Source organism: Anabas testudineus, chromosome 5, assembly GCF_900324465.2.
Source record: "Anabas testudineus chromosome 5, fAnaTes1.2, whole genome shotgun sequence".
NCBI classification, from domain to species: Eukaryota; Metazoa; Chordata; class Actinopteri; order Anabantiformes; family Anabantidae; genus Anabas; species Anabas testudineus.
This window is the reverse complement of record NC_046614.1, coordinates 3686747-3713310: the sequence shown is the minus strand read 5'-3', so window position 1 is coordinate 3713310 and position 26564 is coordinate 3686747. Positions and strand designations below refer to the sequence as shown.

Below are 26564 nucleotides of genomic sequence, written 5' to 3'. Positions count from 1 at the left end.
CTACTATATTTAACACCTTTAGTTACTATTTCCTTTTTGCAGCTGTCAATTGTTAGAAATATAATCAACTAATAAATTATCATAGATAAAGCAAATGTCAGCTGCCACAGTAACACACATTACAAATAATCTTATTAATTGTCATTAATAAATCAATTCACATACTTTTCACTTTTGAAGGGTTGCTGAACAAATCTGAACTGATTGAGATGTTCATGTTATCAACAGCATCAACTTCCGTGTTAAAAATCTAGTGTGTTTTTCAACGTCTAGTGAAGTTTTCTTTTTTTTCAGAATAAACCTACTCTTTTACTTGCAGTATTGAGTTTTTGTGCTGTATGCACTACCACCTGTGCATGCGTCAGGTCTCCACACGGAAACTAGAAATATCACATTTATTTCTTTTTGAAAGCCTTTTTCATGGAGCTGTTTTTCAGAAATTTTCCTGTGTGTCATCTATGCCAAAGTTAGACGCCGATTTCACTTTTATCCGAGGCAGTATGTGTGTGTGTGAACACGCATGCACCAACATGAGCCCCGGCCTGCGGGCTGCGGTAGGCGAACAACGACGCAGGAGCAGCAAAAGAGATAAAGCCAGCCAGGCAGGTTGCCCTTTTCTCTGCACTTTTTTCCCGGCCGCCCCTCCCCAGCAGCTGAGCAACCGTGTCAACATCCACAAACACGTTAATTGACGAACCGGAGCTTTAATTAAGGTGCGCGCGGACGGGGAGATTAGAGGAGAGGGTGGGGTGGGGTGTGTGGGAGCGCGAGCTGCTAGAGCGCGCGCTAATCAGCTGTCAACGACATGAGGACATCTTTCTTTGGCTCCCTGTGCCACCGGGGGATCATCGAGGATTCAGGCAATTTTCGGGCCACAAAGGCGCTCGTTTGAGACATGAAAAGAAGAAAAGCGAAAAGCGGACTTTTTGTCTGGACGATTGAATTGATTGTAAATGGGAGATTAGCGGGTGCCCGGTCGAGGAGGACGGAGAGAAAAGGACCAATTATGTCTACCAAATGTTAACTTCCATCAGTTTCCCCTCAATTTAGCCCACATAAAATTCCAATTTAAGCGTCTCTGCGCTCACAGCTTTTCTCTTCACGAGAGGATGGAGGGGTGACAGATTGTGTCACTACAACAGCCAACGTTAAACATCTTCTAACGTTACCTACAGGCTGCGCGAATGGCCATTTGGATAGCAAAAGAAACATTTCAGAGCACGATTAAAGCCTGTGCAGATTACGTCAGTGTGACCATATGACTAATACATCTGGGCTGTTAACCCATAGCTGTATTAGAAAATAGGGATTTAACAGATATGTACAAAAAAGGAAGAGGAAAAAAAAAAACAAAAAAACAAAACAAAACAAAACAAAACAAAACAAAAGAAAAGACAGGTAGAATGAATTTAGCTTCGTCGTCTAGAATCCATATAAAGAAATCCCACAGCTGCAAAACTAAAAGTAAATCAAGCTTTGGAGCTTATAATACAGTAAAAACAACAGAAATATTGGTTGACAATAATAGTTATGCCTTTTATCTTCCACACAACATAAAACAATATTTGACAGTATTTGAAATTAACAGTCTTTGGCTTTTCATGATAACGAGAGAGCCAATATAATCCAAAGATTTGGATTATATTGGCCATGGGGCATTATATATTAATTTTAACACAAGGGTGCATACATGGATTTGCTCAAAAAATAATACTTGAACATTTTGAGTGCAGAATGTTTTCAGCATGCAGTGTTTAATGTCAATGCCTGGGCCACACTTAATTTCTTTTAACTGTTACATTTTGATTAAATCTTATTCTAAATGTTCTTGCAGCAACAGCGTAAGAGTGTTGAGAGGATGTGTCCAGAGCCCAAATGTATAGATGTCCCAGCAAAAGGAGGATGCTCCAATCTGTTCATGCAGTCTTTTATTAGGAAAAAGTCCTGCTTAGAAACCTTAAAGATTTGGACTGGCCCTGATGTTAGAGAACAGAACCCTCCAATAGCCCCCACTCCACCCTACAATCACCCTGGCCATCATTAGGGCAGTACTGGTCCTTTGGCACAATGAGCCTCTGGGATCCATTGTAAAGTACTGAGGGGTTAATGAGCAGTCGCTTCTCTTCACTCTTTGCTGCTTTAAATGAGAAGCAGTTGAAAAGGATTGAGGAGGAGACACACCACAATGGAATTTAGAAACGCTGAGATCCTATGTTTAAAAACACATTTACGTTACATGTCTTATAAAGAGCCGACTGATAAAGAAAATGCTGTTATCAACCTTGGTTTGGCTTAGAAACATAACAAGGAAGCCCTGAATGTGTTGGGCTGGGCACTGAGGAATCCAGGGTGTGATGCATAGAAATGAGCCTCTCAAGACACAGCCGAACACACAGATTAAAATGAAACAGCCGCAGCATTCACTCGCACCTCATTTAGATTCTTTTACAAAGTCAACGCCAAGCCTTTCACCACCAAAACCTCATCAGAATGTCTTAAAGACACCAGCGAGCAGCTTGTCCCTGAGATGTGCCTGCCTTGGCATGTCAAGGGCACTGGTAGCCCAGGAGAAGATCCTTTGTGGCTGGGAGGAAAGTGCTGGGCTGCTGGGAACTGAGCAGGGTGGGAGCTCTCACCACCGGTCTGTTGTCGGACTCCTCTCTCTGACGTCTATCCATCTATCTATCCATCCCTACTTTTATTCCGTCTGTAGCTTCAGGGTAAGAAGCAATATTACTTAGGTGGAGAAGAAGAATAACCCAAACCTCACCCTGCCAGGTTTTGATGTTTTGAAGTAAATTTAACAAAACTGATAATGGAGTTTTTGTTGTTGTTGTTGTTGTTGTTTTATCTCAGGACCAGGAGGACCATGACATACTGTTATGCACTTCAGTGTAAGAATTATCCAGATAGAAACCTAATAATGAGATAAGAGTTTTGATGTCTTATTGATAAGCCATAATTTATTAATCACATAAGCCAAGCATTTAACAGTTTTCTCTTGCATGTGTCCTTTTTTGGACTGTCAGTCAAGCAAAATAAGCTGATTCCCTAAGAGTCTGGTAAACTTGTTAATTAGTGTTTTTCCCCAACGTTTACATTTTTAAAGATAAATAACCAATAAATAAAAAACCTGGCACAACAGACATGTATTAAACATGAAAACACCAATACATTAATGAAAACTGAAACTCGTTTTCCTAAAATTTAACTTTTTATTTTCACATAAGATATAATTTCGGTGTACATTATATGCCATTTCATTTTAAATTCCTTCAAATTTTCTTTTAAATTTTTTTTGCAATAAGTAATTTACAAATAAATATATGTATTATTATGCGTATAAGTAAACAGCCCTGTGTAATACTGTTAGAGTTCTGTAAAATTACAACTATATGTAATTATAGACCAATCTTTGAAAAAGCAGTTCCAAAAAAGTTGTGACCACATGCAGAATAACCGACATGAAGATTTCTAGTCAGGATTTAGAGTACATCATAGTACAGAAGGCACTCACGAAAGTCACCAGTTGTCTTTTGTTAGTACCAGATAACATCACAATATTTTATTAAAGAAAGTGAAACATTGAAAAACAACAGATTTTACATTGTTCGTGTTAATGATGAGTCCAAGTGAGTTTTGGAGTTCCACAGGGTATTGTGCTTGGACTAATAACTTCCCTTTGAATATGTTTTAGGCAATATCATTTAGAAACACCCATTCATTGCACAGTCTCACTGCTACCCAGATGACAACTAGCTATAAACAAAACAACAATTAGTAAAAGCTTGTAAGACATCAAGGCCTGAATGTCCTGAATTTTCTATTTCTGAATTCAGAAAAAATTTTTTATTGTGTTTGGGCCAAAAAAACTCAAACATTTTACCTTGTCATATTGTTAGATCTTCCTGACACAGCAATGGCCCCAAGTACTATTGTGAAGAATCCTGAAGATTTTAGGCCAAGATATCTCCTTTATCTCACATATAAAAAGGAATTGAGGAATATTGCTAAAATTAGGAGCCGTCTCAGGGATGCTGAAAAATAAGTCCACAGGTTTGTTTCTTCTAGACTGAGATACTGTAATTCGCTGCTAATAAGCTCCTTGTGAAGACCAGAATATAATTTCTACTCCTTATATACAAAGCACATAACAATGCAATCAAGCTCCATCATATCTCAAAGCTCTCCTAACACCCTATTATCCCAAGAAAGCAGTGCTTCCTAGAGTTTCCAAATGTAGAATGGGAGGCAGATCTATCAGGCTGCTCTCCTTTGGAACCAGCTCCTAGTTCAGGTTTGCAAGGCAGACACCATCTCTACTTTTAAGACTAGAATATAACATTTGGAAACTCAAGAAGACCTGCATTCTGAGTGTTCTACTGGGGAAATATGGAACTATGAAGTCTTTATGATTTTGGATCTTGATTATTAAGTGCTTTATATGTGAGGAGGAGGATTTTAAATTCTATTCTGGATTTTACAGGAAGCCAATGGAGAGAAGCTAATGTAGGAAAAAAAAAGAAGTAAATGTAGGAGAAAGAGTTCTACAGTCGGTTGAAGCTAGGACCTACGGGCATAATCTTTCCCAAGGTAAGCTGAACAGTTTGATACCCTGATAATTTGAGCACATCCTTCAGTCCAGGTTAATAGTTAAAATTATCCCACACATACATAACAAAATATTTCCAAATATGTAAATCTTTGTTCAGCAAATTAATGTGATCCCCTAATGTTGCAAAATGCTTTAGGTGCACTCAGCTCCTTTCTAGTTGCATTAAATCAGTGTGTGATCGTTTGGGAGAATCAGTTGATTCAGAGATGTCCGGTGCTACAGCTAATCCTTTTGACCTGACCTGGCCCTGCTGGGAAATGTCCCCTTCTCATTCACTTTAGGCCACTGTGTTATTGATGAACCATTCTTCTGGCACACACTATTAAAAGACCCCCTCTCACTGAATGAAAGTCTACATGGTGCTACACAATAAGCTGGAAAAAGTATAGGATAATCACTATCTGAAACAAATAACAACTGATTTTCTCTTGAAAATAGACAATTAATTAATGGGAAGCACAAAAAAGGAACATGACCGAAGTCCTACAACTCATTTATTTATTATTATTATTATTTAAGTTTAATTTTGGCGTGAATATGAGTTCTTGTAAGTCTTTTACCTAGTTTAATCTTACTTTTTGCTAGTGCAGTGAAGTTCAGTTTCATCTCATCTTTAAATTTACAAATTAACCACTTGACCTATAATGTTCAGATAACAGATAATGAAGAAGAACATGAAGCAGTTCTGTAAGGAAGTAATTTATGAAGGACATGAAGTTCCTCCTGACCATTGTGCAGGTCTAATCCACAGCTACAGGGAGGGCTTGCTTGAGGTTACCGTTTACAAAGATGACCTATCTGATTTACTTTTTTTATGATCACTAATGTTTTCAATAAAGACATGAAAGATCATGACTGCGTTTTATTAGCTTAGAAATGTTGTATTTGTTGATATTTGTGACTTTAGTGAAAAAAAGACCACATTTCTTGACCAATTTATTCAGAATAGTGCAAATAGTTCACTGTCCACCCAGTGACAGGTGGGCTGGATCCTTCTCAACCTCCAGAGAACAAACAAATGTCATCTAACTTCTAATTTGGCTTGACAGACAGTCCAGATACTTAGGTATTCAGTTTGAAAGTACATAGGAAAGCTGTGAATCATCACAATTGTGAAGCTGGAAGCAGATTGTCTATATTTACACAATAATACACCTATCGCCATTTTTTAACCCCATCTCCATTTTTAATGCTCAAGAAAATTTTTTTCTTAAGGTATCTGTGCATGGCAGAGAAGAAATCTCAGTGTTATAAACAACACTTTACAGTTGTGTGCTACATGCCAACCAACTACCCTCACTATAACTTTTTCTTTGATATACTACTTCTTGAAATGTCTGTTGAATCTTGGCCTAGGCTATTGTTGATATGCCATGGCATTAATACTAGTCTACAAGATTTTTCCACCAGATAAAACATAGTAGAGATATATTTTTTAATGGTGCACTTCTGCAGCAGAAAATCTCAGATGGGAGAATTATTACTTGTGTGTTTTTTTCTGAGTAAGAACCCAAAAGTATTTGCTTGGACTGGTGTGTGTAATAGTAAACTGATTACAGTGTGATAAAGGACTTCATTAAGAATAAAACAACATGCTGGTGCCATGTGTGGATCCATGCCAAAGAAGAATCAATATCAACAAAAGGCACAAGTACACAGACCCAAAATTAATACGTGTTCTTTCAGCTGCCCACTTAATCCGTCAGTCGATACGAATAGCACCGTGCATTCTGACTTTACCAGGCAATGGCAGAAAGACATCCATGGAAGCACAATCAATACAGTGACTGAAGTGGAATTCAGCAAGCACGACCCACCCTATGATCCCATACGGTGGGTCATGCTTGCTGAATTCTCTAAGAATAATGATGCTGCTCAAGTAGGGTGGATTCAGTGTTCAGAAACATAACTGTTCTGGACTGTTTTCTGTTGTAGATTTAATTTTAAGTGGATAAATGTGCAGTATTTGACCACCAAAAACTGAAATGCAATCATTTACAAACTGTTACAATGACACAATGACACAATGCAGTTTGACTGCATTGTCAATCTAAGGAAGTGTGCTGGTGGTTTAAATGTCCTCAATTTCACAATTAGGCCACTGGAAGGGATTTTATATCTTTACCCTGATCTATAGCTCCCCCACATTTTCATTAGAGAGGACAGAGTTCTTTAAACTTCAGGATTGCTTTTTATTCTGAGATGCAGTGTGAAATGTGGGCCATTACATACACACGTGTCTTTCTGAACTGTGTTGGTTCAGTTTGGAGTGGGAGGGTATCAATTCAGCTCTAAACCCATCATAAGCAAAATTAAAGTAAACAGGATGAACCTGACCACTATTTGGATAGGAATTGGATAAGTAAATTAAACATTTTGGTTTCTGATTAAAAAAAATATATAAAAAAAATATATCTAAAAACATGTTTTTCATTTGTCATTATGCATTATTAAGTGCAGCCTGATGGTGTGCACGTGAAGAGGCCTAGAGACCTGAAATTACTATATTCAAGTCTAGCTAGGGAAGTATTTTCACAACCTCAGGTTCAGAAAACAAGTTCTAGCTTTTTTATAGGAAAAAAAAACAGGAGGAAAGAGTAGTTGTATTGTGTCACTACATAACTCTTGTATAGTCACTATACAAGAGTTGTATAGTGACACCAGCGAAGTGAGAAGCTGTTAAAGAGGAACTGTTCCTGAGCCTGTGCAGTCATAGGGGAGCTGTACCACCTTAAGGCCAGTGTTAGTTCCTCTTAGTATACAACATCAAGCTTCTATTGAATGTGAGACAACATGACAACAATCAAGGCCTCTTTGAAGAAACAGACAAAGAGGTGGAAGCCTGGTGACAGGTGACATGCAATGATCAAAGGAGAAACTCAAGACTTACAAGCTTACATAGGGTCAAAGGGAAGCCTGAAACAGTGCCACCAGACACAGCATTCAGTCGCTGCTTTAATCTGTGAAATTTGAATTCAGAAACTGAGAGAAAAAAAAAACAAAAACAACAACAAGTAACCGTTAAACAATAAAATGATGTAATTTGCAATTTAAATAGCATTGGCAGTTGATACAAATCCGTGATCTCTCCAGGCTTGACATACAAACAAATGCAACAGACTCAAAGTGTGAAATAACAGGCTGCAAAAACACAGCACGCCAAAATATTTTCTCTCCCCTTCACATACCCCTGCTATACCCCCGCAGTATATCACTGAATGAAATGCAGTGTGCAATTATCCATGATCCAATCAACTGGAGTCGACACTTAACCATTTACTCAGCTTTGGGCTTAGCCAATTATCTGTCAGGGCTCTCAATGGGCTTTGAACAGCCGAACCACGTTGCATAATCTCATGGCTCCAGATTCATGCCATGCCACCAGACACTGAGGAGGGCTGGAGGAGAGCCGGGCTCCTGTCTGTGGAGTCGTTACTGCTGTCTGAGGCTGGCAGGGTGAATCGAGGTCTGGTCACTGACAGCAGTGGTGACTCAGTCTGCAGCACCCCAGGGCCTCCGCGATTAGAATACATAATGTAGGACTAGTCATTTGGAAGAACTCCAGATCGTGCTCTTCAAAATCCTTTTAGATAATTTGCTACATCACATCTTTATCAACCCCCCTTTCTTCCCCAACCATTACCTTATCCTGTCACCCATGACCACACATATCCCTAGTGCCTCCCCCATCTCTTTCTTCTTTAAATCCTGCCCTTGACCTCACAGCACCAACCACCTAACCTGCTGTTACCAAACCAGCAATCCACACCACCCCAACCCTATCAGTCCCAACTTGTCCAGGCAGTGAGCCAGTGGAGGCCAGTGGCTAGCTGAACCCCTGAGGCCTTGAGCGCTGGGTCCCAGCTGAGGAGCCAGGACAGCTGCCAACCACCGGCCACTTCAACCTTGGCTGTCCGGATGATTGCGTTTGTCAAGCTGCCACTCCGTGTCAGTGCGGCACAGGTCTGATCACTACAATTAGGGGCTAAAGCAAGCAAGGGGGGGTGCCGTCCCTGCTAGTGCAGAGAGGAGAAGAAAAAGTGAGGGGATGTGGGGGGTTCTTTTTCTATCCCAGCAGTGGAGAAGCAGTTGTCTTTTTTTGTCATTTGGTAAGGGTCTTCTTATTACTCCACTATCTGCAGCCTTTGTGCACTCTGATAAAAAAGCTGTCATAGTGCAGAGCCTCACGTGGTAAAGTCAAGGCCTTCAACAGAGGTTAGCACTTAGCTGGAGCCCCACACATCATGAAAAACTAGTGTGCTTAACCTCAATACAGCAGTTCCAGTAAAAGACATTATTATTATTATTTGTATTTAAAAAAAAATTAACCAAGCATCTTCAATGTGTCAGAGTTTAATGTCTTTAAAAAAGCAGCACAATAACAATGTAACACATAAAAATAGACTCATTAATAATGGAATCATACTGCGAAATCATTATACTGTCACTAAGTTCACTTTAAACATAATTTTGATGTTTTGCAAATATTTGAAACTGTGTTACAGTATCTAAAATATTATATAATATATATAATATGTTTATTCATAATCACAATAATAATTTCAACCTTGACAGCCCCTGTCACAGTTTATTAAACTCTGTAAAAACACTACAGGTTAGAATGTAATGTAGTTTTACATATGCAGTTCCAACTGTGTAGGCAACAGCTTTTTTTTTTTTAATATTCATATCACGGTGGCACTGAACTTTTAAGATACAGCTGTGGTGGCTGCCCCCTATATACACACACTAACCTAACTACTAAACTACCTCCTAAATCTCATTAACACATTTATTTAAATTAAAGCTGACACACAGCACTTTAAACACATCTCGATTGTTTCCTTTCAAATCCACTATGGTCGGTTTCAGAGCAAATATTATGAAGAATCTCCAAATAACTATGGGCCTGAATGTTTTTTGTTATAGGACACTGGCTCTCTCTAGTGGTTGTTATACAACATTGCAAATACACTTAAGTATGAAAAGAATGACGGCTCAGTAAAAGATCATTTTAAGTAGTACTGGAGATCAGGATGGACATGCTATCCTATATGATGTATGACTATTTTTCGTAAGTCAGTTAAATCACATTAAAATGTTGGTTAAGCTGAAGTATTTTTAACCATGAGAGAAACACCTGTTGATTGAGGCTGTGCAGCATCTCATGCTCATGAAGGTATTGATCAGTCGGCCACGGTCAGTACCATCAGCACATCTCACTTATTTGGCAGTCCTGAGTTTTGGCCGAGGAGGGAGGCCCTGATCTTTAGCTGTGCTGGGTGTATGACCTGGAGTTGGGTGTGGGGCTTTACCCAAGAGGAATTGCTCCCAAGCTGGGATGGAATCTTCCACAGATGCCCAGTATCTTGTCTGAAAGAAAGAAAAAATATAAGCCTCAGTGATGGGTCACCAAAAGTGAACATGGCTGACTACCCTGAAGGCTATTCCATCAAGTCTGAATGTGTGAATCTGTGAACACTGTAATCGCACCAAAACAACCGCACCGAGACCCCCAAAGTGAGGTGGTATTCACTAAGTAATTCTGATCACTTAGCGAAGGCCACCTAACTTGCTAACTCTGGTGCGGCCCTCCTGGTGAGAACGTGTACCGAACCAAAATGGGACCAAGCGTTTGGCTTTGGGTAGTGTGTAGACTTTGCCTCTTTGTGCTTGTACACTACTTCTTTTCACACAAAGAAAAATCCAAGTATACCACACTGCGTCAATTCAAACTCTGCAAGGACATCCTCTCTGCTTATTGGTCACCTACTCACAACTCCATGTTTCTCAGCATGTTTTGAGAGTACAATCCAAATAAATTATTATTAAATTAAAGACCAAGTCAGAAACATGACGCAGCTATGTTTAGCAAAATGTTACCTCCAGAGCCAAAAGGGTTGGGTGTGGCAGCTGTCTTCCTCTTAGCCGGTCCTCTATCTTTTGTAAATCCTGCAGTAACACAAAACAGTGGCAATTCCATCATCCCGTTAATTTTGTCCATCAAAAACACACTGCACTCTGTAATGCAAGTGAGATGACATTTCCTGTCTTAACTTAATTGACTGAACTGGACTGTTTTGAAACTGACCAGTCTATGAGATTTTGGGGAAAAATGTACATTCAGAATTGAGGTGACTGAGGTTTTTACAGTTGAAAACTCCGGATATGCTTTTCAAGGTACGCGGAGAGTTAACACTGTGACTTAAACATAATATAATTTCTGAGATTTGCAAGCTGAGGCTAGTCCACACCCACACTCCTCAACCAAACTCAAAACAGCAGTGTGCACCAAACAAAAGATGCCTCAACACAGTCAGACCTTGGGATAATGCAGCATCAGCCCTGTACCTGCAGCATTACAGCGTTCCTGTGGCGAGTAGCCTCCTGATCCTTCACCTGCTGCTTCTTAATCATTTTCAGCTGCTCCCTGCGACTCTCCATCTGCTCCAGTAGCTCTGCTCTCTGTTCTAAACTGAAAGAAAACAACCTTTAAAAACAGCCTTTAATTGGAAATTAATCAGTAGCTTTTTGATACCATGTCAATAATCTTATCATCTTAAGTAGCATTGTAAAATAATATATATATATATATATATATACATATACACACATATACAAACCCTGACCCCTCAAACATGTTTATTTCCTAAATGGCTTTAACGAAATCTTCGTCATTTTGATTTCACGTTTTTTTCCCCAATTAAACTGTCTTGCAAAAAAGGTTTTAGTCATCTAAATTTGACATACTGTATCAGTCATAATATTTTGGTTATATTCAAATTAAATGGGAAATATAAACTTATCTTACATTCAGTTAGTACTTTATTATCATCTCTACTGTACACAGGACTGTTTTTTGGAATCCAGCACGACACTATTAAGTGATACACCAACAAAGTGTCTACACAGTTGGGGGAATGTACCACACACCATGAGGCATTTTCTAACCATCACTAGTAATCACTATAAAGCTTACGTTTTAGGACATTTTTAAGGATCGTTTTTATTACATGTTTGGTCAGAAAGGTATGTCTCATCAGTGTTTGGGTTAGGAGTTAAGACGTCCATAATTAATATACAATTTTTTAAAAGGTTCAGTAGATGTTTCGGAACTGCTGGACATATGTTGTTAAATTCTCTAAAAGAACAGTTCACACTGCATTTGAGCATTGAACTCAATCTTGAAGCTCTTTCCACAAGATTTTCTATCGGACTAAGGCTTCACACTGACAAGGCCGCTCCAAGACTTAATGCTTTTCGAGCTCATCATGTGTTGCCTTGGCCGGTTGTTTGGCTCATTGTCATCGCGGAGACCCAACCACGACCCTTTCAAGTCCCTGCCTGAGGGGTGAGCGGTCTAACCAAGGGGATTTTGAGGGATTTGGTACTGTGTCGGTTATTATTATTTTTTGTTTCTCCACCAAAAGCATGCTGTCTGATTAATCGAGGACAAACATGGAGACGTGAGGAGGTGAAGTGTCTCACAGACACCAGGTCTGATGACTGAAGTAACATAAAGAACATTCAACGAGAAGACCAATCCGCGTTAACATTCATAGTGAAATCATCTCCCTACTGTCACACAAACATACAGTAGTCCAAAATACTTTACCTTCTTCCTGTATTTACTTCTTCTATTCCCGCGGCAGACACATCTGACCAATAAGCGGAGAGGACGTTCTCGCGTAGTTTGAAATGACGTGTTTTGGTTTGCTTGGATTTTTCAAACTCATCAACTAATTCGGACCATTCGAAGATCACTCAGAAAAACAACACCCTTTTCATACTAATGATAGTAAAACAGTGTTAGATATAGCAGGATATAGATTATGCAATAATATAATCTTCCAATAGTAAAGCGCTTGTTTATAGAACTTTAAGTTTAAGAGGGATTTTAAATTCACATTTCATAAAACAAATTCCCCTTTCTGTTTGGTAGTAATATGAAACCACATGGAGAATTGTTTGGTTAAGGAGGCTCCTATCAATTTAGCTTAAAGGTTCCCATTAGTACATCGAATTCTACTGTTTGTAGACCACTCTTTCAATCAATTAATTAGCTAGGATCTTTTGATGTAGTGGCATTTATTCTTCCACATAAAACTGACAAACAAAATTGGCAGCTCATGGCAGATAAACAGACTGACATGGATAAATCAGCACCGATATACCTTCCGTTTTGGACACTATAACACGACTAAAGATGGATCAATCTCTTAACAACAAATGACTTGGATTTCTTTTGATGTCTGCGGAGAAGACAAAGATGAATGTGAGCAGAACTGATTCATCTCGAACGAGTCTTACGTCTTCTGATCTGCAGCTTCCAATGCAGAAATTAAGGTGAAACGTAACTACTTGTGCAGTATCGGTGGTTCCCGAATTGGATTTGGATTGAACGCACCTGACAAGCAGAGCAGGGTGCCTGAGGACCGAGTTTGGTAACCATATGCTGTTTTCCCTGGTTATTTCCCCTGAAAGGTCAGTCCTCACTGTCTGTCTAATTCCAGCTCTTCTGAAGCTTATGTTTAATGCACATTAACAATAGCCAATCTGTGCGCAGACATGACGTAAAAGTTAAAAAAGTGGTATTTGACGGCAGTTGTGCTAACTACTGTTAGCCCACACCAGTGCAGTGTGGGGGTCCAACTTGTTGCTTTGTAAAATCTGACGCTAAGCTATGCCAGCTAACGTTAACTCTGTGAAGACGAGTGTCGCGCTTTACAGAAGAATTAAAGATGCCACTGACTCTATTATCAACTAAACGGTATAAATACTAGTTCACACTAAAAGCGACGGACTCACATTTCCTCGTGTTTGTCCATTAGCTCAGTTTCTTCCGATAAAAAGCAGACCTTGCTAAAACCCACAGCAGTTTCTCTGATCCTACGAAGTGGAGCGTTAGCATCAAACTGCTTAAATTTAGTACACACACAGGTCATCACAACAGGAAGTGGAGAAGTTTGAACTTCAAAATAGAAGCAAAGATTAATTGCTTTTATGGTATAATAATTAAGCGGCGTTCAAATTAAGAGTGTTCGTAAATAAACTACTCGTATGTTTTCAGTATTAGACAGTGTGCCTGGATTGACTGGTTTAAATTGGTCTTGAACTTTTGTACAAGCAATATGTCCTTAGGTAGGGTCGCCAGCTGGGTCATGATCAAGATATATTATGGTCATTTATATATATGATCTTTTAGACAGAAGAAAAATATTTAAAATAATCAATTGATGGAATGGTAACATGTGCTTTCTCGGACCACATTTGCTTGATTGCTTGATTCTGTTGTTAGAAGACAACTTAAAAAGATGGATTTTTTTGCTTGGCCCACTTCTAAGTTGCTTTGGGAAAAAAGCGTAAATAATGCCCGTTTATGTTCCTTCTAAGTATGTTGTTGTATGGCATATAAAGAAATCTTTGGCACTTAATTAGCTACATTTACTTTTTTTTCACAGCTACTGCTAAATTAACGTTTTTAATTTTTTTTGTCTTTTGGGTTTTTGCAGAAAACACAAAACTGGATGATACATAGTTATTAACATTTTATTATAATAATATATGTGCAATATATTGGTTTAATGTTATTCTTTTTTTATTTATTTTTGAAAATCCAGCCTTTTAAAATTGTCTTAAGAACCTATGAAATGTGAAAAGTTGTTTACGGAAGTTCTGATGCTAAATTTGGAACACTTAACAACGGCTCATTCTTTCTTTTAGTAACCATGGCAATTGTGCTGCCGCCTGCTGGTTCCATTGTAGAACGCAGTTGATGATCCATATTTCAACCGATAACAGAACAGTAAGAAACAAAATAGTTTTATTGTGGCAGTTTCACGTTTATTTTCATGTTTAAGTTAAATTTAAGTTTCTGAGGCCAAAGCCTAATGTAAAAAGGGTTACATGGAAATACAGAGTAAAAGGAAAAGTATACAAACTCAATAGTCAATATCAAATTCTTCACTCAAGTTGAAGTCCAGGTCTCTTTGACAAACCTGTTGTTGATTTTAACTGCTTACTGACAGCTGCCTAATTCATGATAACATATCACCTTTTTTCATTAAGAATTAAGATCTACATCTGCAACAAGTAACTGGTAACCAAAGCTGTAAAGTGAATGTATTTTAGTAGAAGTACAATATTTCCCTCTCTTGAAAAAGTTAAATTAACATGAAATGGAGCCCTTCCAGTAAAGTACAAGTTCCTCAAAATTATATTTGAGTATTAAGTAAATGTATTAATAGTAATAATGTCGTAATGTAAAGTAATCTTTCCTTCTGTTTTTGTCTGACTCAAGTAAGCTTTTTCAACAAGGCAATAATTACTTAAGCCTTTACCACAACAGCTTGTAAAAGGTTTACAATGTAAGAATAATCATTTAGAGTGTATGGGGAAAAAACACACGCAAGGCATCACCACACACCGTAACACCCTGATGCAGTATGAGCCTCTAACAGAGTGAAGTATGTGCAGTGTTCGTTTCTGCTCACTTTAAATGTCTGTTCAATGTCTGACATATCAGCAGATCACCAGGGGATGATCTACTGATCATTCAGAACATCACAACCAGACTTTAGAAGCCAGTGTGCAAGTCTGACTTAAAACAAAGTGCATTTGCGGATTTATAGAGAAAGAATGACTGATGTTTTCACCTCGTTTTATGAAATTGTATGTCAGTGTATGAAGTTGTACATTACATGTTTGTATTGTTTTAAGTTAATATGTTTTGTGGAAAAGATATTCAACATTAAGCAGAAACTATTTATAGGCAAAGCCTATTGTAATTCATTTATGCCTCAAAGCTGTTATATGGTGTTTTACATATAGTAGTCTTTGGTCAGTTACTTAGTATTCCCTCAATTATTTACCAAAGTAGCCATGTGATATGTTTTGTATTTGCCTGAAGCTTGATTGAAGGATTGTACATGTAACTATTAGCCCGTGAGTCTGTGTAACTGAGACAGTTGACAGTATAGGCAGTCTAGGTCGTATTGCTTATATTCACGTATCACATGCTGTTTCTGTTTTGTTTTTGTTTTTTGTTTTTTTCTTTTTTATGCTCACAACCTACAGGCAGTCATACAGAGGGATGATATCAGATTTAATTGTCCTCCTTGAGTCTTTGACTGATTGGTCTCTGGAATTCTGTTTTTGTCTGTTTTGAGCTGTGGCATATGCAGTTTGCCTTTCAGCAAGGTGCCCCGTCCTTGGAGTGTACCAGCAGCAATCAAGGGTTACTTTGTCACTTTGGGAATATTTACACTCTTGCCAAGAAAACGCTGCATAAGAAGATTGAAACCACTCTTGTATCTGTCACAGTCTGAGGCAACTATCAGCACACATACTGGGTCTCATGAATGTAAAGGAGAATTATGTAATATATTTAGTATACTAAATAGTAAAATGACCACTAAAGGTCATGAGACAAAGAAACATACTAAGTTGAACTATTAGCTTCTTAGACAACAATGCTAAAACCTGTAAATTATCTTCTCTTCATTCTGGGAATGAACGTCTGTTACTGTTTAGACCTGTGTGATGCTGCTCACCGTGCATTTGACCAGTAAAACAGGTCCATTCACAGAGTGCCAGACATGAAACTGCTACAGTTTAGTATTAAGCTTCAGCTAAGGTTAGCTAAGAAAGTACATGCTAGCCGACTGTTAGCTGTAGTCTTTTCATTGTGTTCAAGTGCAAATGCCAAATGAGGCAACGTTACAGTTGCTCTTCAATGCATGTTCCATTGCTACTGTACATACGTCGTGTATACGTCGTGGGTAAGCCTGGAATTCTGTGAATCTTCAGAGAAATCTAGCATCAAGAAAAATTATTTTAAAATGGTTTAGTTACTCTTACTCTTACTCTTACACAGTGCAGAGGGACAATCAGAGGTTAACTACTGTACAGTTTCATGCACATTAGTTAATTATAGTTCTCTCTCATCTCTCTTCAAGACACCAGCTCTGAGATCTGTTCAGAGCTTACTGCAGCAACACAAGAGTCTTTACAAGCTAAAAAAATATATCACACAAACTATTTCATAAAATTCCATCAAAACCCATGTTTTATTTTATGTATAGCAATACAATTTACATATTAAATAACACTATAATAGAGTGCTTTGATATAGATTTTAATGAAACAAACAAAAAAAAAATCCACCTTTTTGTTTTATTTTATGTTACAAAAGAGGAACAGCCGTCTTATGAGAGCATGTCAAAGGAGAGGAACCAATCTACTGACATATAATTCCATTGTACATATCTGATAACAGAATCATAAGTTATAGAGGATAAAAAACAAAATAAATCAAATGATAACACTGTGATATCACAATCACTGCCTCAATGTTTATGGGTTGTGCGAAGTTGAAATGTGAAATTGGATTATGGTTATGCCTTCCACAGAATCCACCACCAACAGAGACACTATGAGAGAGATCACATGAGAAAAATTGAAAATATTTGCAATTATACTTAATATTACAGAGTTGAGAGAGTTTTGTCACACATGTGAAGTCAAGACAAAAAAAAAAAAAAGTTTAGGTTATAAGATCATCGGGAATGAATATGTGGATGATGCCATTTCAAATTCTGGCATGACACATTTCCTCTGACACAGTCAATACATACACAGTTTCTTGAGAAGGGCTGAGAATCAAATGTATGTAAATTTTGACTGTATTGACAGTGTAGCTGAATGTGCACTTCCAAGGCAACACAAAATACATTGCTTATGGGAGGAACTGTTTTCAGATCCAGAGAGGTAAGAATGGAGAAAGAGAGAAAAAGAGAGACAGCAACAGTATTTCATTTCTTCAAACTGACCATTTTTACTTGTTGGTATTGACTGGTAAGGCCATGATACACCAAGCCGACATCAAAAAACTAGAGGAGACTGAGACCGACTGCAATGTCACCTCATGCACCTTCGAAGAAGAAGCACTATAAAGCACCTGCTTCACCACCTGCTTTGGCGGCAGTTTGTATATGTCATTAAAAAACGAAGAAGTCTTATGAATGTAGATCAGGGGTCTCAAACTCAATTTACCTGGGGGCCGCGGGAAGCAGAGTCTGGTTGAGGCAGGGCCGCATCAGGTTTTCCACAAGAAAAGTTTTGTTTAAAAATAAATCCTTTATCTTTATTTTTAATTTTTAATACAAAATAAATAAAAACATAAAACATTTATAAGAAAATAAACCAGTAATAAATAAATTAAATAATAATAATGAAAATAATAATAATTTGATTCCTCTAGTCGGTGACTATATGTGGTTTCTTCAGTCTTTTATCTGCTGTATTCAGATTCAAATGTCTGTATTAACAGTTCTTTAACCTTCTTCTGAACATGAATTGAACATTGAAGAACATCAACTGTTCTTCTGAACATGGCTTCTCTTGCCTACTCCTTGCTGCTAGAGACCTGGCAGCGCTTCCTCTCCCATTGTTGAGCCACATTTGGCTCGAGGGAGTAAGCAGCCCTCAGTATGGCTTAAAGACTATCATCAAGTCTGGACTTGGATTTATTGAAGTTCAGCTCAGGGAAGTTGGGGGTCAATTCTTTTAAAAACTGCAAATAGCGCGATGCAAATAAAAAACAATAACCCACAAATAACGGTGCGACCCTATAATTGGTCCGGGTTACCGAGGACTGTTATTGCCGATGGACAGGTGTCGCTATGTAACTGCAGACTAGGCTGCAACCCGTCGCAAACGCATCACTCTGCTTGGATTAAGCTCGGCCGATGTCCCGTCCCCGAGACCCATATACCCCCCCGTGATTGGTTGGTTCATTCAGCTCTGCACCAACACTGTAAAGTGTCAAACATATCAAACTCGCGGGCCGCACTTACATTATACTTTCATATTAAGGCGGGGGCCACAAATTATCGTCCCGCGGGCCGCGAGTTTGAGACCCCTGATGTAGATATACAAACAGTGAACAAAGCATGACTTGGTGGCATTTGCTTACTAATTTCACACCACTCCCGTTTAACATAGATGGTTTATAGCTACTTTTATTAAGAGTTTTTTTTCTTGCGCAGCGATTCGCCAAGCTAAATTGCGAATTGTCTCTCTCACCGACGAATCTGCTGGCTATTCAATCTGTTGAATTGGCTGAGAAGTCACAGACTAGCTCCAATAGTGTGGACGCATCTCAATAACTAGCTTGCGAGTTGCTCATCAATGGCCCAACAGCTGACTGTCAGCTTGGTGTTTCATGGCCTGTGGTCATTTAGTTTGGCTTCTTCAAGCACTTTATCAGGTTGATAGAATGTTAAAAGGCTTACAAATTTGACAAGGACACATACATGAATTTTGCAAAACTAAAAAAGCAGGAGAGAAAAAAGTGTCCCCAGTTTTTACATCTTCAATGCTCTTCTCTCTGTGAGCTTATGTTTTAATACATCTTTGACGTGTACCAATACTGATGCAAAGTGAGTGTGAAATGGGACTAAATCAAATAAGGACATAAGGAAACAAATGTAAATATAGTGTGTATTGGGCCGGGACTGACCAGGGTGGGAGAAATCAGCAAAATACAGAGAAAAGCTTGCCCAATGCTGCTAGAAAGTCTTTGGTAAAATTAAATACATTTGCTCCCCTTATCATTCATAACATGATCTGAGAGTGGGAAAAAAAATCACAAATTCACATTTTCAACAAGTGTTTCATTTCACACCACTGATCACAAAGGGTACACAATATCATGTGTGGTTAAATTCAAACATCCTCATGTCAATGAAATGTGAAGGTGTGTGTGAGAGGTTACTGCAGCTGAAGCACAAATTATTCTTGACTCAGGTTGTTGCCTTCAGGCCACAAAATCACTAAAAATATATTTCTGGATTGAAGCAAGTGAGTGGAAGGAAACTATGTACACAAGGCTTTGGGAGGTTGGAGCGAACGATTACATCTCTGACAACAAGCACAGATCTCGAATGGATCTCCACCTGTTCTGTTTACTCCAAAATGCAGCTAGTCTAGTCTCTTGAGTAATGCAAACACAAATTGTTAGCGAGTGCATGTTCTTCAGTTTTAGGAATGCATCACAGGACACAGGTCTGATGGTCAGAGCCCTGGGTTTTGATGACATGGTGTATGCTTCTGTGTAAATTAAAGATACCTGGATCAGGTAAGATTGATTATATTCATGGTTTGCTGTGTTTATGGTTGTTTTAATTAGAGAGGAACTGCTTGTCAGGCTACCTGATCAATGTATAACTAGGTGAAAGTTGCCAATATTTTCTGATTCAGAGGATACAACTGATATAAACTTGTAACTTGAAACAATCAAATCCAACAATGCACTGAAGCTACTATAGTAATATTAGTAAGTATTGTCTATGTCCCCAAAACATTTTCTTACAGTTAGTTCAAAACAACATGCCAAATTCTAAGTAGGAAAAGTGACTAATTTAAATAAAGAATTTCAAATTCTCTTAACACACCCTTAATTTTGTCTTGCACCTCAATGATTGATGTTCCCTTGTAGTGTACCACAGATAATTTTGGTCATGTCTTCATTGTAGTTAATAGTAGTTAAAGATTCTGTTTAATGTGCACTAATTGACCTGCATAATCTGTAATATTGTTGTAATATTTTCATCATTATATGGTTCTGTGAATGTTTGTGTTTTATTTTTTGGTGTTTGTGGGATTTAGTTTTGGAGTGGAATTTGTGACATTTTTCAGATTTTTGGAGAAGTCAATTATAAAACTGCAGAACTATTTCATACTGAAGAAAGCATGGTTAAAAACACCTGCCTTTCACCCTCTGTGCTTACCTGTATTTACCAGAAATAAATACAAAAACATTTAATTTGGTGGACAAACTAGTTAGCTTTCTTCCATGTTTCCAAAATCTATCTGTGGAGATTCTCAGTCATCCAGGTCATGATTATTCCAAAGGTGCCATTTAGTGGCAACTTGACTGACTTCTTGAAAACATTCCGCCTCTCAACTGAAGGGCTGGCTGGGAGTCCCAGGCTCTTAAACTCAAACCCTAGTCATTAAGGCGTTAACACCTTAGTGAATGCCAAAACCACCAGTGGGTTGTTGTTCCACCTGGGCATAACATAATGAAGTATTAATATGAAGAAGATTCCATCACAAGAGAGTTGCAGTGGGTGGTGGGTCGATTGAGGAGATGTGTGTGTTACAGTTTCAGTCTTGGTTTTAGATGGGTTACATCTTTAGTTATTTAGAGAACAAATACTCTTTAAACTTGACCACAACATGATAGAACTGATGAAGCCTTTTGTATGAGAGATGATGCATCTTCAACAATTTCAAGCAGGTCCAGTTGCCACCGGACAAACCTACTTTAGGGAATTATAGACTAAAATTACAACTATCACTATGAGTAGAAAGTACTGGGAGATAGATGAACCCGTGGTTTCGAAAACCACCCTTCATGTCTGAGAGTAGTAAAGCTGGGCAATTTACGTCTGGGAGGCAAAGTCAAACGCAAATCCATTTTCCATATTTGAGTATTAAGAGAAACCAAAAACATGTTAGAACAAAAACGACCTTTAGGTTTGGTGTACTTTACACTTTTTATTAACTTGTGGGGGACACACTAGTGTTAGCTAACTGGGGACATAATCACAATTTCATATCATCATATGTAACAAAGTACTGCAAAAATATTAATGTAACTGTGATGAGATGACAGGTTCCTGTATCCTGTATTAATGCTACTACATTCTGTGAAAGTTATAACCACTACCTTTTTAATGAAAAAAGGTAGTGGTAAGTAATTCAGTATTGGGTTTTGGGCTGAAAAAAACAACTGTAATGGGACTACTTAGATCGGGGCTAGACTGTTTAAAACCCTGTTTTAGATTTCTAATACATAACCAACTTGTTGCATAGAGATAGTTGTTGAGTCTGCTGTTCCCCTGCAGATAATAAATCATTGGAATGACACATGCAGGTGCTTTTAATTAAATAAAGGCTCCACATCCAGGCCTCTGAGTTCTCAATTAATGCCAGCCCAATCAAAAAAGGAAAAAGAAAATAGGGCATAAGCTTGCATCAGCTGTTATACTTTCAATCAAATGTTTTAGATGTAAAATCTCTAGTGTGCGCATCTGTGTGTGTGTTTTAGTGAGATGACATAGCAGCATACAAGACCGTAGAGGACTGAGGCAGTCCACTTCAGAATGGCTGTGAATCAGCTGTGAGGACTGCAGTGTTAAACTATTAAACACCTTGGAAATGAACTGGCCTGCAGCAGGAGGCCACAAAGAACATGTACAAAAAAAATCACAAAGTTATTATGATAAGAGTATATTTATATATGTATACATACAGCATTTCCATAAAAAAGCATAATATGAATTATACTAGGAAATAATAATAAAAGTTCACAGTAGCAGTTATTACACCACCTCTTTTCTAACATGAGTGTCACTCACTATAATACGAGGGAGAGTGACAGAAAAACAAGAAAAAAATAAAAGAAAAAGAGAGAAGAAGGTGAGTAATAAATTCATTAAAAAAAACAATAAATAAGCAAGTGCAATGTGTCTGTGGCAACAGGTTCCAAGATCTTGGTTCTTGTGTTAAATGAGTGGTAATGAGTACTACAGAAGAGCAGAGTGGAGGAGGTTACACTGAGCTGAATTAAAACAGCATTTTTCTTACTGAGGCTGAGAGTTCCTGCCTTCCTCCATCCACTGCTTCAAATTAACTGGTAGGTGGCAGGCAGAACAATGTCCTTCACAGAAGCAGCTGCTTTATTAGGGTCAAAGCTGTGGAATGTCAAAAAGAAATCCGAGCTTGAGTGGAGGAAAGCTGAGTGAGTCAGCTTTAGTATAGGCAGTAACACTGACATTATATAGTGCAAACAAGAAAAGACAAAAGTGTTTCTCGTTGCCTACTGACGCTGTTGTTGAAACTCAAAAACGTAGGTGCAAATCCTTCAGTAGGAGAACATTAAGACAAAAAATGGCAAAAAAAATAAATATCAAAAACTTTTTATCAGAGTAAAAAAGTAATCAGGTTATTCATTTTAACCAAGAGTCTGGCAAAAAAGGCCTCAAAAAGTTCTGTTCACGATAGTTCCATTTTACAAAGTGCCTCCCTTATGGGTTCAGGGACTTTGTAGAGTGTTTGGACCCGCAGGATGCCCTCAGATAATCTCTGGGGCCCCCGAAGGGCCTTTCTCAGACCAGTGACTCCACGTTCTCTGCCTGGTCAGACTGGTCAGACACAGACACGATGGTCCCGTTAATGTCCCTGGCCAGAAGACTCAAGCTATTCTCCTTGGTGCTAATGAGACTGAGCACAGCTTCGTATAGGTAATAGTACTGGTCCTGTGGACCAATCAGAGAGAGACAGAAACAAAGACAGAACGGGAGAGAATATCAGATAAGAACAAAGCATGATCATCATGACATGACACTGTCTTACCAATCATTACTTTGCTTTTCATTAGAACATGATTTCCTTAAGCACATTCTAAACTAGAAGCCCACATCTATAACCAGGGATGGTGAAGGAGGACAATATACATTGTAATCAGTGGGTGTCACCCAAGTTGCAATTTTCAGTTGCAATTTTCAGTCTCACTATGTCTGCGAAGACTCCGGGCCTCAGGAGGTTGATCATTTTAGCCACTTGGTAGATGTCCACAGCACCTTCGCTCTCCAGCTGCTGAGACAGGGTGGTGAGGGAGCACAGCATGCCAGCTGTCACTGCTCCCAACCTGACAACCATAGACATAGACACACACAGTCAGGGTCTGTTAGCATGATTCTCCACAATAATATCAGAAAAGTCTCAACTAGTTTTTATAGTGTATTTCTCCTCTAGTTACTAATTATGCCATTGATTTACAAAGCTGTTTTTACAGGTGGAGTAGGAATGGATAAAATCTTCCTGATTGTTCTTGTTACTAGAAGAAAGTGAAAATGGAAAACGACAGACCCACATCCACTGAAAATTACTCTGTGTACGGTAGGCACATTTCCGTGCTATTTATTATGTGTGCTAATCTTTCTTCTAAAGCTTCTAAAGGCCATTTTAAACTTCTGTAACAAATCTATGTCATTGGTACAGAGTAGCTGGGTACCCTAAGCAGTAGGCTCTTTCAGTTGCTCTACCACCTGAGCTACTGCCACCCCAAGAAAAAAAACATGCAAGCTCCACAAGGAAAGGCACCTGGACAACCCCTTGATTCAAATCAGGATCCTTTTTGCTGTGAGGCGACAGTCCTAACCACTACACCACCGTGCCGCCCATAATGGCAGCTTAATTAATGTTTAGGATCTGCAGCTACACACTGAGAATGAGATCAGATTAATTAATTTATTAAGTCATTCTCAAAGATTTGTTTGTGACAAAGATGTTCAGTACACACAGTCAAAATAAATACTAATAATAACTCTAAACTCTGGATACAATCTAAACTCAGCACTTTTAACTGCTGAAACTGATGTGTGATCAGCTGATGCTTATACTAGAATAGATGCTCATCAATAAAGATCAGTGAGCCTGGTCCAGAGGCAGCCATTCAAGCCCAAGCAATAACTCTACCTTCACCATGCACCATCAGTCCATCTTAAGTACAGAGCAAAAACAAAAAAAAACAATAATTTAAATCCTCTAGGTGCATGTGAAATTGCCTTTGCAGCAGCTCAGCCAACAAGTGAAGACCCTCACAGATCAAGAATGTCACCTCTGAGATTAAAGACTTATTAGCAAGTGCATCCACCTGAGGATGAAAGCTCAACCCAGGTTGCCTTCACATTGTAAAGGGTCCCCTCTACCATTAGAAACCCTGTCAGGATAGCATCCAAAACTATTGCTAACAACCCATGCATGGCTGAATAATGAGCACACAGACAATTAGTATGAGCCTCTAACTGATCTGTCGGGTACTGCTAATAATAAACATAAGCAGAGCTGCTGGGTTAGTGTGTTGTTCAAAAACACTAATGTCTGTCAATACTAAAAACACTTTCATTAAATTTAATTGGGCAGACTGGTGAAGTACCAGTTTGGAGGGGAGCCAACGCGTTGAAGGGACTGTCTATTGTTGAAATAAAGACAGCTGTTTAGAGGTAAACTATGTGCCTATGTGCCTTTTCTCACCTATTGGATAGTTATGCTGCCTGTAAATGCTTTTGTTCACACTGATTCACATACAGCAACACACTACATTCAAATCATCAGCATCACACATCACTTAACAGATTCAGCATCAAAAGAGTGAATGCTGGATGTTCTGCATTATAAATGATTTATCAATTGAACACTCGTGAGAATGGCAAATGGAAAGCGGGTGAATAAATTTGCTCCAACAAATCCAACACTGTTTAAATGTAAATAACATTAGCCAGATAACCAGTTAAAGAACATGAAGAAAAACATGAATTCTTGGTGTGATGTGGTGACAGAAGAAGGAAAAGCAAAATGTCACACTGACTCGTCATGGACAATGGCTGGTCCTTCACGGCTGGCCACATCCTCTTTAATGATGTTGATGAGCTCAAAGGTGCTGTTGATAGGTGCGTCGGGGTTCGGCCACTTGGGACACTGAAAGTGATGAACCTCTAACACATAGTCATCCTGTTTGTCAGACAAAGGGTGAGACAGGCAGACAGACAGTGAAAGAGAAAGGTAGAATTGAGCCGAAGAATGTTTGACTGAGAACGATTCAATTCTACTTAAGAGACCAACTCTTGAGGTCATGTTGTACTGCAAATGTGTTAACAGTGGTTCTTCTGTTTGCGAAAGAGGAGATAAAAGATAAGATACCATTAACAATTTTTTAAGTTAAAGGTTAATGTTTATGCACCTAAAGAAATGAGGCAAAATTAGAAATATGAATGGCTCATGAAAGGAACAATTTTAATGACCTGCAGATGAATGTACATGAACCGATGCTGAGCACTGGAGAATGACATGACATGTTTCAAAGTTCATGTTTTATAGGCTCCAACACTGGGAAGTAGCCTGGTGGTTATGATGCTAAGGTGCTGCATTCAGGTCCAACATGAAGACGCTTACTCTGCTCTCAAGTAAAATGTACACACAATGGATTGCTAATTTTGAAGTAGAATGTGGACTTCTAACCTATTTCTTTTACAGGCTTCAAACATCTATCTCACTTAGCATTTTTTAAAAGTCAAGGAATGGGAAGTTGGTCAGTTAATAGTTTTTCCCCAAAACCCTCTTTTATCTGACCATTTCTTAATTACATTTGAATTTACACTACAAAACGTTACTAAACCGAAAGATTCACTACAGTAGATGTTTCTGTGAAAATGCTGTTGACAAATGTAAGGAACTGATTTCATCTTTTATTTCAGAGCCATGTACCAACACAGAGGAAGGCAGTTATTTCAACGTTACTCCAGCACAAGTGGACTATCTTGTTAGTAGTACTGGTGCTTCACTCGGAACAATATTTGATACTGTTGCTCCTCTGAAAAAGAAGCTAGTGAATCAGAGGAAGTTAGCTCCATGATACCATTCACAAATCTGTAGCTTAAAGCAGAAATCACGTAAGCTGGAAAGGAGGTGGCGTTCCACCAATTTAGATGAATATTGCCTAGCCTGGAAAGATAGTTTAATAATGTATAAAAAAGCCCTCCGTAAAGCTAGGACCTCATATTACTCCTCATTAATAGAGGCAAATAAGAACAACCCTAGGTTTCTTTTCAGCACTGTAGCCAGGCTGACAAAGAGTCATAGCTCTGTTGAGCCTAGTATTCCGTCAACTCACAGCAGCAATGATTTTATGAATTTCTTTACAAATAAAGTTATAACTATTAGAGAAAAAATGGATCAGATCCTCCCTGCATACAGCATGGACTGTACAACAACTCTAGATTCATCTGCAAGACCATGCTCGTACTTAGACTACTTCCTCCCTGTAGATCATTCTGAATTAATTTCAGTAATTAATTCCTCTAAACCATCAACATGTCAC

At 38.5% G+C, this 26564-nt stretch overlaps 2 protein-coding genes across 2 annotated transcripts in view; both read right to left on the bottom strand.

The window, feature by feature from the left end:
• Positions 1 to 8952: 8952 nt before the first annotated feature.
• c5h3orf14 (chromosome 5 C3orf14 homolog) lies at positions 8953 to 13560 on the bottom strand. The gene is made up of 4 exons (XM_026344590.2): positions 13424 to 13560; positions 10967 to 11090; positions 10499 to 10567; positions 8953 to 9988 (listed from the first exon to the last, which is right to left on the bottom strand). Exons 1-4 carry the CDS (start codon positions 13558 to 13560, stop codon positions 9839 to 9841), a joined length of 480 nt encoding a protein of 159 aa, XP_026200375.1. The 3' UTR covers positions 8953 to 9838.
• Positions 13561 to 21988: 8428 nt separating this feature from the next.
• LOC113151697 (receptor-type tyrosine-protein phosphatase gamma-like) overlaps positions 21989 to 26564 on the bottom strand; it is a 353442-nt gene continuing 348866 nt past the window's right edge. The window contains exons 27-29 of the mRNA XM_033325969.1: positions 25056 to 25198; positions 23198 to 23333; positions 21989 to 22941 (exon numbers count right to left, since the gene is read on the bottom strand). Of these exons, the coding sequence (XP_033181860.1) occupies positions 22792 to 22941; positions 23198 to 23333; positions 25056 to 25198 (429 nt within the window). The 3' untranslated portion in view covers positions 21989 to 22791. The remainder of the gene's footprint in view (positions 22942 to 23197; positions 23334 to 25055; positions 25199 to 26564) is intronic.

Coding starts and splice junctions, on each gene's coding strand:
- c5h3orf14 (XM_026344590.2), bottom strand. CDS start 13,560: ATGACCTGTGTGTGTACTAAATTTAAGCAGTTTGATGCTAACGCTCCA. Junction 10,568..10,966: donor GGAACGCTGTAATGCTGCAG/GTACAGGGCTGA, acceptor GTGTTACTGCAG/GATTTACAAAAGATAGAGGA. Junction 9,989..10,498: donor CAACCCTTTTGGCTCTGGAG/GTAACATTTTGC, acceptor TCTTTCTTTCAG/ACAAGATACTGGGCATCTGT.